At 47.9% G+C, this 15,605-nt stretch overlaps 1 protein-coding gene across 1 annotated transcript; it reads left to right on the forward strand.

The window, feature by feature from the left end:
• Positions 1-12,893: 12,893 nt before the first annotated feature.
• LOC133814952 (uncharacterized mitochondrial protein AtMg00820-like) lies at positions 12,894-13,340 on the forward strand. Its single transcript, XM_062247852.1, has one exon. The coding sequence runs from the start codon at positions 12,894-12,896 to the stop codon at positions 13,338-13,340; it is 447 nt and encodes a 148-aa protein (XP_062103836.1).
• Positions 13,341-15,605: the final 2,265 nt, after the last annotated feature.

Consider the following 15,605-nt stretch of genomic DNA (forward strand, 5'->3'; position numbering starts at 1 on the left):
CCCAATACGGCGGCGGTCATCGAGCTGCCCAGCCACCCCAATGACTTTAAGGACCAGTTCTTCATGTCAACTGGTTTCCGGAACTACGAGCATCACTATTTCAATCATCCTCGTAAGTTTCTCCCGTCCTTAGGTCGCCTTTTAAGTGTTATTTTAGCTCCTCCCGTACCCCATTCTGACTCAAACTAACCTTGCAGCCATCTTCGCGAGGACAGAGAAGTCTGTGACCCTCGGGGGCCAATATGAAACGCTGGCGGGCTTGCCCCCCCAGTGAGAAGGATTATCGCATGCTCGTGACGGACGAGACGATGGTGTTCTGCAAGCTGATCTTTCCAAATCAGACCCTGAACCTAAAGAGGCCCCGGGGGCCGCCCCCAGCTCGGGACACCAGACCCATCATCGTGGAGGAGGTCGCGGGAGATGAAGACGAGGAGGACGAGGGCGACAAAGTTCCGCTCATGAGGAGCAGGAAGAGGACCTTGGAGGTCGCCCAAAGGATGGGCGAGGAGAGGATCCAATCCGGAGCAGCCGCGGGTCCTTCTGGCCAAGGTAACCCTTACTTGCTTAGGAGTCTAGATAGGGCCACCGCAGACCCTCGGCTGGCTAGGTTCAATCCTAGGCAGCTCGTCCATCGTCACCGAAGCGATCCGGACCTGAACACACTCCTGCTCCATTGTGTCGACCGGCTCGTGCTGGATCACCAAGAGAGCCGGCCTAGGGGTACCGTAGTAGTAGATAACACCCTAGCCTTTAGGTCGATCCTATTCGAGGAGTATGGGACCAACTTACGCACATGGCCATCACTCCAGAGGGGTATCTATGCTCCGGGGCTTAGGCAGCATGTAGAAGAATCTAGCCCTGAGTCAGAACCGGACCCAGGACTTGCGCTAGTTCGGGAAATAATCGTCTTAGGTTCTTCCAGCTCGGGGGATAGGGCTCCCTTAGTATTCGCACACTTTTTATATTTAACCCTTTGTCCTTGTCTGTATGGTTGCTAACTTGTACTAACAATGTTTTTGTTTCGACAGAAGAGATGTCTCAGCCCGAGGATAGCTTGCGAGGCGCAGTATTCTGGGGAAACCCCTCGGCCGGACCAAGACTAAAAAGGCTCTGGGGGTCCAGGAGCGCCGCTGGGACCTTCACCAAGTCTCCAGCAAAGGAGAAGGAGAAAACCCCGGCTGCCCAGGACACGGGAGCAATTCTTCCTGTCGCAGGAGCAGGCCAAATGCCTCCACCACCTCCGCGAGCTCCAGCCGCCACTCAGGACGGAGGAACAGAGCTCGGGACTCCGGCCGTGGCGGTCTCCGATGTGCGCATTCCAGTAAACCCTCAGGACCTGGAGAAGATCCCAGAGGCCTTCCGGGGGATAGTGTACGAGTCGGCGAACTGCGCCGTCAACCATATCTATAAGCTCACCGAGAAGGAACTTCGGGCCATTGAGACACTGAGCCCGGTTGGGGTGATGGAGTCTTCAATGAGCATGACCCTAACGGTAAGCTGCCCTGTTTTCTCTGTAAAGCTCTTACCCTTACACTTTGCCCTGTTTTTCTTCTAAGGCAATTTTATCTTTCATTTCTCGCAGGGCGTCGTCGCTCTCCACCGGAGCTTAATCAGGGCCAAGACTCAGCTCGAGGATATGAGAGTCTAGCATCAGGCTTCCCTTCAGGAGGCTAAGGCGACTGAAGATGCCTTGGCGACCGCGAAGGCCGAGTTGGAGAAAGCCCTCTCGAAGGTCCAGGAGCTTGAAGCCTCCCTTGCCACCTCGTGGACGGACCTCGAGGCTGCGAAGACTGAGATCCAAGCCGCCCAGGTCGCCCTAGAGGCCGAACGGGCCACTTCGGAGCAGTCCATGCAGGATTTGTTCTATCACTGTTGGGCTTACAATCCGGAGGCTAACTTCTCCTTCATGTCACCGAGCCTTTGGGCGCATTTGCTGGTGAAGTTCCAAGCTCGCCTTGAGAAAGAGGCGCCGCCTTCAGAGACTGGAGAAGCCTCGGGCGCGGCGGGGCAAGGTGAGACAGCGACCTCCAAGGGGCCATCTGACGGAGCTTAGGGCGTTCTTTCCCTGTTGCCTTTGAACATTTTTAAGTATATATTTTTTGTAACCTTTGCATGAGGTGTTTTCACCTCGAGACAATTTTCTTTAACGTCTTTAATTTACACTCTTTCATGCTTTTAAGCATTTCGGCTATAATTTATTGAAAAACCTATATTTCAAGCTCATATTTCGAGCTCTTGAGGAAGAATAACGATCAATAGATTTAAATCAACTTCTAAGTTTTATGACCTGGTTAAAACCAGGAACTTAATTTGAAAACTTAGTTCGTGTTAACTCTTATCCATATCTCGACTCTTTAAGAAGAACAACGATCAATAGATTTAAATCAAGTTCTAAGTTTTATGACCTGGTTAGAACCAGGATAGGACTTAGTTAGTGTTAACCCTTATCAATATCTCGCGTTTTAAAGAAAAAAACGGTCAATCGATAAGAATCAACATCTAAGTCATTAAGGAGACCTGGTTATATCCAGGTACCATATGCCCCCCAAGTAACTGGGAAAGGGTATTTCGTGGTTACTTTAAGATTACACTTGCAAATATGCATAAAAAGTTGATTTTCATTAATACATAAGAAGTGGCTTTCCAGGCCTTACAAGTAAGTCATTGGTAATATCTCTTTAAGTGGACGGCGTTCAAAGTTCGCGGGACCGCCCCTCCATCAAGTCGAGCTAGCTTATAAGTTCCCTCCTTGATGACTTCGATGACCTGGTATGGTCCTTCCCAGTTCAGTCCCAAAACTCCATCTTTGGGATCTTTTCCGGCGAGGAAAACTCTTCTCAGAACCAAGTCGCCTACGCTAAAGGTGCGTTTTTTAACCTTGGTGTTGAAGTAGCGAGCGATTCTCTGCTGATAATGGGCAAGCTGGAGTTGCGAATCCTCCCGCCTTTCCTCAACCAGATCGAGGGAATGGCACAGGAGCTCGTGGTTTCGATCTTGGTCGTAAGATTGGACCCTATGCGAAAGCACCTTAACCTCCACGGGGAGGACTGCCTCACTCCCAAAAGTTAAAGAAAAGGGAGTATGACCCGTAGGAGTCCAATGCGAGGTCCAGTATGCCCATAGGACCTGGGGGAGCTGTTCTGGCCAGACCCCCTTCGCTTCATCTAATCTTTTCTTGAGGCTCGCCTTTAAAATCTTGTTGACAGCTTCGACCTGGCCATTAGCCTGAGGATAGGCCACGGAGGAGAAACTTTTCACAATCCCATGTCTGCCACAAAACTCGGTGAACAGGTCGCAGTCGAACTGAGTGCCGTTATCGGAGACGATCTTCTTGGGCAGGCCGAAGCGACAGATGATGCTTTTAACCACGAAGTCAAGCACCTTTTTAGACGTGATTGTTGCCAACGGCTCTGCCTCAGCCCACTTGGTAAAGTAGTCGATGGCTACAACGGCGTAACGGACCCCGCCCTTTCCAGTGGGCAGGACGCCTACTAAGTCTATTCCCGAAATGGCAAACGGCAAACAGCAAAAGGAAAACGACCAAGGGGCCGAGATCATTTTTAGCTCGACTGGAGGAGCTTGGGCAACTGCAGCGAATCGCTGGCACTTGTCGCACTTCTTCACGTATGATATCGAGTCTTTGGACAGAGTCGGCCAGTAATATCCTTGCCTGAGAACCTTTAAGGCCAGGCTCTGCCCCCCAGTGTGGTCTCCGCAGAATCCTTCGTGAACTTCCTGCAGGATGGCCTTTACCTCACTTGGATGAACGCACCGGAGGAGAGGTAGGGAATGCCCACGTCGGTACAACACCCCATCGACCAGCGTATATCTCGGAGCTTGATACAAGATTCGTCGTGCATCATTACGTACTTCAGGCAGCTTGCCCTCGACGAGATACTCAAGAATGGGGGTCATCCAGGTCGGCCTAGCGTCAATCATTTCGACCTCGGCTTGTCCTTCTTCTATACTTGGTTGTTCCAAGAATTCTATCGGCACCAACCCCAAGGTCTCCGTCTCTCCCGAGGTCGCGAGCTTGGCATGAGCATCTGCATTAGTGTTCTGCTCCCGAGGTATCTGTTCGATCGATCCTCGCTCAAATGCGGACAGCTCAACTTTTACCTTCGCCAGATAGGCAGCCATCTTGGGTCCCCGCGCCTGATATTCGCCCAGGACCTGGTTTACCATGAGCTGGGAGTCACTGAAGCACTGGACGGAGCTCGCCTTTAACTCCCTGGCTATCCTCAGGCCGGCCAGCAAAGCTTCGTACTCTGCCTCGTTGTTGGAGGCCTTGAACCCGAACCTTAGCGCCGAGTGGAATCTATGTCCCTCGGGGGATATCAGAATGATTCCGGCCCCGGAGCCATTCTCGTTGGATGAACCGTCTACAAAGATCTTCCACAACGATTGGGGCGAGGTGAGCTGAGATGAGCCCTCTGCTGGATTCTCCTGGAATCCGTGCATTCTGCCACAAAATCGGCGAGGGCTTGACTTTTTATAGCAGTTCGTGGAGTGTAGAAAATCTCGAACTGGCTGAGTTCGACCGCCCATTTTAACAAACCTCCCGATGCTTCAGGTTTTTGCAAAACCTGCCTTAGAGGCTGATCGGTCATGACGTGTACTGAGTGGGATTGGAAGTACGGCCTGAGCTTTCGTGAGGCAGTGATTAGGCAGAACGCCAATTTTTCCATCAGTGGGTATCGTGACTCTGCCCCGAGAAGTCTCTTGCTGATGTAATAGACTGACTTCTGAACTTGGTCCTCTTCTCGTACCAGTACGGCACTAGCCGCATCCTCAGTGATAGCTAGGTAGAGAAAAAGAGGCTCGCTTGCCTTGGGCTTGGATAATACGAGTGGTTCAGCCAGATGCGCCTTCAGGTCGAGGAATGCGCTTTCGCACTCTACTGTCCATTCAAACTTCTTGTTTCCTCGGAGCAGGTTGTAGAAGGGCAAACACTTATCGGTTGACTTGGAAATAAACTGGTTCAGTGTGACCACTCTCCCTGTTAGGCCTTGGACATCTTTCCGCGACCTGGGCGAAGGAAGCTCGAGCAGTGACCTGATCTTGTCGGGGTTTGCCTCGATTCCTCAGGTATTGACTATGAACCCCAGGAATTTTCCTGACGCGACTCCAAAAGTACTTTTCTGGGGATTGAGCCTCATGCCGTATTCTCGTAATATTTTAAAACATTCTTCCAGGTCAGAAACATGGTTGTCGACAGTCTTTGACTTGACTAGCATGTCATCAACGTACACTTCCATGTTTCTTCCGATCTGATCCGCGAACATTCTGTTTACCAATCTTTGGTAGGTAGCTCCGGCGTTCTTCAGACCGAAAGGCATGACCTTGTAGCAATAGACATTAGTCGGGGTCATGAAGCTGGTGTGTTCCTGGTCCACCGGATTCATCGCGATCTGATTGTAGCCCGAGTACGCGTCCATAAAGGACATGAGCTCGTGCCCTGCCATGGCATCCACCAGCTGATCGATCCTTGGTAATGGAAAACAATCCTTGGGGCAGGCTTTATTCAGGTCGGAGAAGTCAATGCAGGTTCGCCACTTTCCGTTGGGCTTTGGAACTAGCACGGGGTTGGCGACCCAAATTGGAAATTTGGCTTCACGGATAAAGCCACATTTTTTGAGCCGGGCTACTTCTTCTTCTAGGGCTTCAGCTTGGGTTGTTCCTAAATGTCTTTGCTTCTGAGACTTGGCAGGAACGCTTTTTTCTAGATGGAGCATGTGCATGATGACACTCGGGCTAATTCCCACCATGTCCTCGTGGGACCAGGAAAATACATCTAAGTTAGCCCGCAGAAACGTAATCAGCTCCGTCTTCCTCTTACTACAGAGGTTTTGCCCAAGCTTTACCATCCGTGATGGATTTTGTGGATCAAGGTTCACCTCCTCGAGCTCCTCAATAGCTTGGAGCTCGGATCTGTCTTCGCCTACTCGGGGGTCAATGTCCTCACTCAAGCCGACATTTTCCCCTTTGGCGTTTTGAGGTTTTTCAATCTCAGGAGCCGCCAAGGGTCCCTGGGATTCCTCTTCACTCAGAATGGCCATGGCCAGCTGCCCGGGTTTAGATTTTCCCTTCATGGAAATGCTGTAGCATTCCCTGGCAGCGAGCTGATCGCCCTGGATCGTGCAGATTCCCGTCGAGGTGGGGAACTTCACGGCGAGGTGTCGGATGGAGGTGACAGCCTTGAAAGCTATGAGCGTAGGTCGGCCCAAAATGGCGTTGTAAGCAGTGGAGCAGTCTATGACCACGAACTCGAGTAGTTTGGATACTGTTCAAGATTCTTCTCCTAGGGTGATCACCAGCCCGATCGTCCCTATCCCTGCTGATCTTTCTCCCGAAAAACCATACATCATCATGGAGGTTGCCTTTAGATCGGCGACAGTCAGACCCATCTTATCTAAGGTGGATCGGAATAGAAGGTTTACCGAACTCCCGTTGTCTATTAGTACCCTTCTCACCCTCCGGTTGGCGAGCTGGACTGCTACAACCAGAGGATTGTTATGAGGGAACTGGACATGGCCTGCATCTTCCTCCGTAAAGGTGATTGGTTGCCTCTCCAATTGCTGCTGTTTTGACTGACGCTGCTCCGGGATGAACTCCACTCCGTTATGAGCCTTTAGTTCATTCATGTATCTCTTCTGGGCGCCTCTGCTTGTGCCATGCATGTATGGACCTCCCGAGATGGTGGATATCTCTCCTCCGACCACGGGAGGAGGGACGTCCTGATCTACCCGGGACCTGGGTTGACTGGCTGGGACCTCTGGAGTAGGTCGACTCGCTGGGACCCTGTTCCGCGAGTATTGAGCCAAGGGACCAGCTTAGATGAGAGTCTCGATCTCATCTTTTAGGTGCCTGCAATCGTTAGTATTGTGGCCCACATCGTTATGAAAACGACAAAACTTGGAAGTGTCTCTCTTTCCTTTGTGGTGCTTCAATGGCTCCCGCCTCTTCCAGGGGACCCGAGTAGAGTTGGCCAAGAAGATACTCTCTCTGGACTGGGTGAGCTCGATATATGTCGGGAAAACGGGCTTAAACTTATCTACGAACTTATTCTTCTTTTGGCCGTTCTGACTGTTTTCGCCATTGCCCTTTCTCTTGCCTCCACCGGGCTGGTTGCTCTGCGCGACGTTTGGGGTCGTTGCCACAACCTCCGCCCCTATTCCCGCAGGCTGATCGGGAACCTGGCTGGTTCCCGCAGTTGAGGCCTCGGCTTCTTCCAAGTTTATCCACTCTTGGGCCCTGTTAAGGAATTTGTTGACCGAGCTGACTCCCTTCCTCTGTATATCCTTCCATAGGTCTCCTCCGACAAGGATTCCGGTTCTCATGGCCATGAGCTTAGAGCTATCATCCGCGTCTCTAGCTCGAGCAGCGACGTTTGCGAATCTACTCAGGTGGGCCTTCAGAGTCTCACTGGGCTGCTGTCTCACGTTGGCCAGGGAGTCGGCCTGAACACGGGCGGCCTGAGAGGCTCGGAATGCCCTTTTGAAGTCGGCTGAGAAGGCCTTCCAGGAGCTGATTGACTGTCTTTTACTTTACTTGAACCACTGTCTGGTGGGTCCAGTCAGCGTGGAGGGGAAGATCAAGCATCTCAGCTTCGGGCCAATGTTATGGGCCATCATTAAGGTGTTGAACATCCCTAAATGGTCCGAGGGGTCTCCATCCCCGTTGAACTTTGACAGGTGAGGCATACGGAAACCAAACGGGTATGTCGTCGCTGCTATGTTGGGGGCGAAGAGTTCCATCTCGTCCCCTGAATCATATTTGTCTTTTTCTTTTTCTGATAGAAGTTTCCTCATCAGCTCCTCCATCTGGGTCAGGCGATCAAGGGTTTGGTCCTGATGTCCTTGGTTATTCCGGAGTTGTTCAATAGCTCCGGATCCATTATACACATTTGGTGGGTTATTGCCCCTCCTATCTTGAGAAAGGTTATTTGGGACATTCCCCCCGTTGCGTATTTCGGACAGGACCCCCCTGAACGAGCCTGGCCACCACTTCCAGCTCGGTCTTCTCTGTGAGAGTTGAGGCGATCTCGAAGGTCACCTCCCTGGGTGCTCTGGTGACTTTGCATCGAACTTAACCACTGACGCAGGTCTCCCCCAGAGAGATCACTCCGGCGACTGCCGGTCCAGTGGCTCCTGCTGGATAGGCTTGTAGTCCGCCTTTGGTGGTGACGACCTGAGTTTTCCCCCGGCGCCCTGCTACGCCGGGAAGGTCCAGCAGACGGTGGGTTTCTCTTACTACTCCCATAGGCTGGGACGTCCCGGACGGGCCGAGGAGGAGACGGATATCTGATCGGAGATGGAGGATGTCTGACTGGAGAGGCGATCCTAGTTCCGTCTGGACGGATCAAGTTTGGTGGGGTCCTTTCAGCCCTGCCAACTTGCTGGTCCTGCGCCGGGCGATCTGGATGAGGCGCAGAACGGTCTTCGGGGTTGGGCTGACGCCGCTCGCCCCCCCCCCCCCCCCCGGATCTCCTTCGAGAACTTCCTCGAGTTCCCCTGGGCGTTCTCGAGGATGGCTGAGAGCTAGGAGTCGACGTCTTGACTGAACGGCTATATTGTGGTCGTCCAGTCCTAGGCACTTCCTCGAAGTTTGCCTCTTGATGGTGTGACGAAGGAGTGGAGTTGGCTGCCGGAAACCTATCCGAACGGCTACGCCTGGACCGGTTATCCCGGCGAGACTTAGGAGCCTCGCCTTGCCTCTCTCCGACGTTAACGCCGGTTGTGAGAGGGGGTAATCGGGCCAGGATATCCTTGATTTGCTGGCTGGACATTGCTAACTGGCTCCTCAGTTGAGCATTCTCCATCTCCACCGCAGTATAATAACACGGGTTCGGATTAGGCGGCGGAGGCGCCGAACTACTAGTATCGTCTTGGCCCGCCGGCTGTTTTCTTGGCCGCTGCTGGACTTCAGGAACTTGTTCATCAGGGATGGTGGTATGATGAGCCTCCTGCCCATCATGTTGTTCTGTCTCGTTACCATGCCTGTACCGAGTAGTCACCATAGTTGGATGTTTGCAGCAGCACTAATCGAAAAAGCTCTCAATGAAAGCACCAAACTGTTGACGCGGTTCTTCGCCAACAGGTAATTAAGAGAATGGGAGAAAAGGATTAGTGCTAAATGTGAACTGAAATAGATATATGATCTTAGAGGATGAAAGGGGTGACTCAAGACACGGTTTTTAAGTGGTTCGAAGGTTAAAATCCTTCTACTCCACTAGTCAATATTATTGATCTGTACTGAGTATTTGGTTACAAAGTATTTCTTACAAGAGATTATTTTTCCAACCCCTATCAACTCCCAGGGTCTCCATATTTATAGGAGAAGGCACCTGGAAGTTGGTAGGGAGGTCATCCCGTGACCTTCTTACTTGTCGTATCAATTCTGTGACATTCATGATTAATTCCTAAACCTGACACATAAGTGTGGTCAAATCAATAGGTAAGGAAGTAATGGGCCGCACGGCCCAACCCCACCGTGGGTGTCTGAACACGCACGTTCCTGCTGCGTGTCCGAGAAGTCAGAGGGATATCAGACACGTGATGCCTGATATATGCACGTTTACCTTGCGTGTGTTTACTTCTCAAGGGGTCACAGCCCCATATCCAGCTCGTACCGTGAGCTTCATACTGGACTCGACCTTCGGCCTTCAGGGGGCCTGCTCCAGTCTTGGACTATGGAGGGGAGCCCTTTGGGCTTCCTCGAGCTAACGACAGAAGCTCCGGTCTTAGGGGAGTTCATGAGATAACTATGATTAGTCAGCAGCTCAGCTTGCTAACCAGCCCGTGGGAAAACCAGGGCGTACACTATTAAAAGTGTTAAGCATTCTTAGCGGTGGGGCTCGTCGCTATTAATACTGTCCGCCGCTAATAAAAATGATTACCCATTGTTAAACAGTAATTATTTGGGTTAACTAAGTTTATTATATTTGCTTTATTTTCTCTAAACCTTACAGCTGTATTTTCTCCTTTCTTAGGTCCTCTGTTTGTACTATATAAAAGGCCTTGTACTGTGCTTACCTTCTTTAGGAAGTACAATACACAAAACTTATTTCCTCTGTCATGGTACCAGAGCCACCACAGCTCTAATGGCGTCAGAAATTAGTACGGGCTCAACACCACAATCGCAGGGACATTCCACACCTCTTCAAACCCCTGCAAATCAAAATACCCAAAATGTACCTCTTTCACCTTCAATCCAAATCGAGACCGGTTCATCTTCTACAGCCGGCCCTATTTCTTCGAACTTCCCCTCTGTCAGCCAAACAATCTCCATCAAACTTGATGATACAAATTACTTAGTGTGGAGAATGCAGATGCAGAACATCATAATAGCAAATGGACTCGAAGGCTACATCGACGGAACCATTCCACAACCACCACAGTACACTGAGTCGTCACCGTCGACGGTGAATCCGGAGTTCACGAACTGGCACCACTACAACCGACTGATAATGAGCTGGTTATATGCATCTCTTTCAGATAATATGTTGGGAAAAATAGTAGGCTTCACCACAGCTGCGCAGATCTGGGTCTCATTGGAGCAAATATATACGGCAGCCTCCTTTGCTCGAATGTCGGAAGTGCGAACTTCTCTCCAAAATCTAAAAAAGGACGGTTTATCTGCCTTTGCTTATCTTCAAAAACTTAAATCTCTATGCAATATATTAGCCTCTGTTGGAGAACTTGTATCGTACCTTGACCACATTACCTATCTCTTCAATGGGTTAGGCCTGGAATATAATGCCTTTGTTTCCCCAATCTTAACCAGATCTGAAAAGCCCCCAATAGAATAGATTCACTCTTTGCTGCTTAGCTATGATGCTCGTTTGGACAGGAAAAACACCGCAACTACTCTTAGCTCCCTTCAAGCCAATTTTTCCAATCTTCAACACCCAAAATCGACTCCCAAAAACCTAACCAAACCTCCTTATCCACCGTTAAACCCTTTGCCAAACAGACCTCCACATCATCGTGCTTCAGCTCCCAATCGACCCCCTGCTTCGAACTGGAGTCACAATCCTTTTCCCCCACCACCTCATCCTCGACCCCCTTATTGTCCAAAATGTCAGATTTGCTTCAAACCAGGCCACACAGCACCCCATTGCTATCATCGCACAAATCTTCAGTTCACCCCTCCACCACCACCATCCAAACAGTTCAATATCTATCTCACCCATCAAACCCCTGTTTTCTCCTCATATCCAACTCACCCCGCGCCCACCACTACACCACCAGGCCCTTCTCCTCCCCCCACCATTCATGACCACAACTGGTACATGGATTCGGGTGCCTCTCACCACTTCACACCTGACCTCAACCTTTTGGAAGCCTCTCAGCCATACCATGGAGGTGATAAAATAGCTGTTGGAAATGGTATGTTTTCTCCTATCTCTAATGTGGGTTATGCAACTTTACCTGCTAATAATTCTTTCCTAAAATTGTGTCAAGTTTATCATTCTCCTTCCATATCCAAAAATCTGCTTAGTGTCTCTAAACTCTGTCAAGATAATAATGCGTATGTTCAATTTCATCCTCATTGTTTCTATGTCAAACACCAGGTCAGCCACAAACTTCTTCTCACGGGTCTTCTTGATCAAGGGATCTATCGTGTTTCTCCATCTCCTTCACAGCCCTCCTCTTCGACATCCACTGTCCAGCTTCTTCTCAGTTCCAAATCTGACCCTCACTTATGGCATTCTTGCTTAGGCCATCCTGCTAGTGAAACCGTCTCTAATGTTGCTTCCTTATGTAATTTTTCTTTTTCAAAAAACCATGACAGTAGTACTGTTTGTTCGGCGTGTCAACTTGGAAAGTCGCATCGTCTTGCTTTTCCTAATTCTGTATCTCAGGCTTAATTGCCTTTTGAATTAATACACAGTGATCTTTCGGGTCCTTCCCTCGTTACTGCAATTTCTGGTGTTCGTTATTTTGCATTGTTTATAGATGATTATTCTCGCTTTACTTGGTTTTATTTACTCAAAACAAAGGATGAAGTATTCCAAGCTTTTCTAACTTTCAAAACCATGATTTCCACACAATTTAATGGCCAAATTAAACGCATTCGTTCGGATTGGGGTGGGGAGTTTTGTTCCCTTTCCACCTTTTTCCGCTCTCATGGAATCCTTCATGAACTTTCCTGCCCTCATACTCCACAACAAAATGGGCGCATTGAATGCAAAAATCGTCATATTGTTGACACGGGTCTCACTCTTCTTGCCCATGCTTCCATGCCTCTTAACTATTGGCCGTATGATTTTTCCATAGCAGTCTATCTCATCAATCGTCTTTCCACTCGTGTCCTTAAATCCCGCAGTCTGTTTCATGTTTTGTAAGACAAACTTCCCTCATATACTCATTTTTCGTGTTTTCGGCTGCGAGTGTTTTCCTTTCTTGCGCCCTTACAATGCCCACAAACTTGAATTCCGCTCATCCTCTTGTGTCTTTCTCGGCTACAGTAGCCAACATAAGGGTTACTTGTGCCTTCACTCATCCACAGGTCGTCTTTACATCACTCGCCATGTTATCTTTAATGAACACAAGTTCCCTTTTGCCTCCTCCTCTTCTCTTTCACAACCTGTTACTTCCCCCCATATTCTCATCAATTCCTTGCCTTTTCCTTCTTCCATCATTACTCCCACTGACCCAACTCCTTCCCTGCCCCCTAACCCTCTCCCTACTGCTTCCATTCACTCACCTCTGTTACCCACTCCTGCTACCCCACGCACAATCACCACTCCTCCCATACATCATACTTCCACTCACTCTCCCTGCTCTTCAAACACTTTACCTCCCTCTATCTCTCCCCTTACCATTCCACTAGCTGTAGAGTTGCATGGTCCACTTGAGCATACCACTACAACTGTTAATTTACATCCCATGGTTACTCGTGCTAAAGCGGGCATTCATAAGCCTCGATTGTTTTATAGTGTGGTTGCAGGTACACCGGTTGAACCCTCCTCATTCAAAGAAGCATTCGCGAATCCAATTTGGCTCCGCACTATGGATCATGAGTTTGTTGCTTTACGTTCCCAACATACTTGGATATTGGTCCCTCTTCCTCCTGGTGCCAAAGTCATTGGCTGCAAATGGGTATATCGTATTAAACTCAATTCTGATGGTTCGGTCGATCGCTACAAGGCTCGCCTTGTTGCAAAAGGTTTCCACCAAACTCCGGGTTTGGATTTCCATGAGACTTTTAGTCCCGTCATCAAACCAACTACTATACGGCTGGTGTTGTCCTTGGTTGTGTCCTCTCACTGGCCCATCCACCAAATTGATATTCAAAATGCTTTTCTCCACGGCGACTTGACCGAGACTGTCTAAATGACCCAATCGGAAGGCTTCGTTGATCCTAAGTTTCCTAACCATGTGTGTAGGTTGTCAAAGTCCCTCTATGGTTTAAAGCAATCTCCATGGGCTTGGTTTTTCAAGCTCAGTACTACACTTCACGAATGGGGTTTTATTGCCTCCAAGGCCGATACTTCGATGTTCATTTACAAATCTCGTGGCAATATGTTGATTCTTTTGGTTTATGTTGATGACATCATCGTCACGGGTTCCTCTTCAAGCCTTGTTCAATCCTTGTTGCGCTACCTCAATACTAAATTTGCGGTCAAGGATCTTGGCTCTTTACATTTTTTCCTTGGCATCCAGGTACATCGCTCTCCCTCAGGACTCCATCTGTCTCAAACCAAATATATCTGAGACTTATTGACAAAGACAGGACTGTTGGATTCCAAACCCGTCACCACACCCTTATCCCTCACACCTCTATCCCTTCATGATGGCTCTCCCCTCACCGATCCCACTGAATATCGAAGTCTCGTTGGTGCCCTCCAATATTGTACGTTTACCCGTCCCGACATTGCCTTTCTCGTAAACAAACTTTGCCAATTTATGCACTCTCCAACCACAACTCATCTTCAAGCTGCCAAAAGAGTGTTACACTATCTCAAAGGGTCCACTCACCTCGACCTCTTGATTCAACCCGACTCCGCTTTCACTCTTCACTGCTTTACTGATGCGGATTGGGCTTCCTGCCCCGATGATCGCAGAAGCACCAGTGCTTACTGCATTTTTCTTGGTCTGAATCTCATCTCGTGGTCCTCTTCGAAACAAAAAGTTGTCTCTCGCTCCAGCACTGAGTCGGAATATCGAGCTCTTGCCAATGGTGCTTCTGAAGTCTCCTGGATCGAATCTCTCCTAACTGAACTTGGTGTGCCGCTATCCACAGCCCCAACTATGCATTGTGATAACATGAGCACTCTTCATCTCGCATCCAACCCGGTTCTTCATGCTCGGACGAAACACGTCGATATCGACTGTCATTTTATTAGAGAACGTGTTCAACGTCAAGCTCTGTCTCTTGCCTTCACTCCATCCTCTGATCAACTTGCCGATTGTTTAACCAAACCATTGGTTACCTCTTGTTTTCAGGAGCTTCGTACCAAACTCACTGTCCTCCCCAGCCCAGTGAGTTTGAGGGGGGATGTTAAACAATAATTATTTGGGTTAACTAAGTTTATTATATTTGCTTTATTTTCTCTAAACCTTACAGCTGTATTTTCTCCTTTCTTAGGTCCTCTGTTTGTACTATATAAAAGGCCTTGTACTGTGCTTACCTTCTTCAAGAAATATAATACACAAAACTTATTTCCTCAGTCACCCATCGCCAATACTATTAGTGGCGGATAGTCCGCCTCTAATAAAGGTGATTATCCGCCGCTAATAAATCTTAAAAAAAAACTCAACACTTTCGCGAGCATTTTATTTGGTATATTGGCGGTGGATTATCCGCTGCTAATAATGATAAGTCTGCCGCTAATAGATATTATAATATTTTTTTAAATAATCAACACATTATTAGTAGCGGACCCCCTAGTCCGTCGTTAATAGCCTGTACAATTCAGACAGACTGGGTCCGCTGCTAATAGTTACGCCACAAATGACGTAAATTGTTGTAGTTACAAATAATATGACTGCATAACTAAAAAAGAAATTATAATAATATTTATCATATGTTTCAATTATTGAAATGTAATTTGAATAATATAATAAATCTTTTGTACCTTAACATAAAATAATATCTTATGATTTTTTTTTTAAATTATAAACAATATTTTGGTATAATTTTTTTAAACCATTTTTTTATATATAATATTATTTATTTATTTAAAATTTATATAATAATATGCGGTGCCGATTTTGAAATATAGCAACTTCTATATATGTTTATATATTTCTTTAATCTGTTATAATATTATATATTTATTATGTTAAGAAAATAGTTATCCACTATATGTGCTGTGCTAATTGTTGATTGAATTCGTACGTGTCGACATACATGCAATATAATAAGGTGATAATTATTCTTGTGATCACCACTAATTATTTGCACTACCTGGATTAGGTGGGGTTGAAAAAGATAAATCCACTATCTTCGACTTTTCAGTTTTTTTATTATTATTTTATCTGACTTTGGTCAAACTTTTTATTTATTTATGAATAAAATAAAATAAACAAATTCTTTTTTAAATCTATATATACATATACATATCAACTAACATCAAACGCTGAGTTGCTTGTAGA

Source organism: Humulus lupulus, chromosome 2 (genome assembly GCF_963169125.1).
Source record: "Humulus lupulus chromosome 2, drHumLupu1.1, whole genome shotgun sequence".
Classification (NCBI taxonomy): domain Eukaryota; kingdom Viridiplantae; phylum Streptophyta; class Magnoliopsida; order Rosales; family Cannabaceae; genus Humulus; species Humulus lupulus.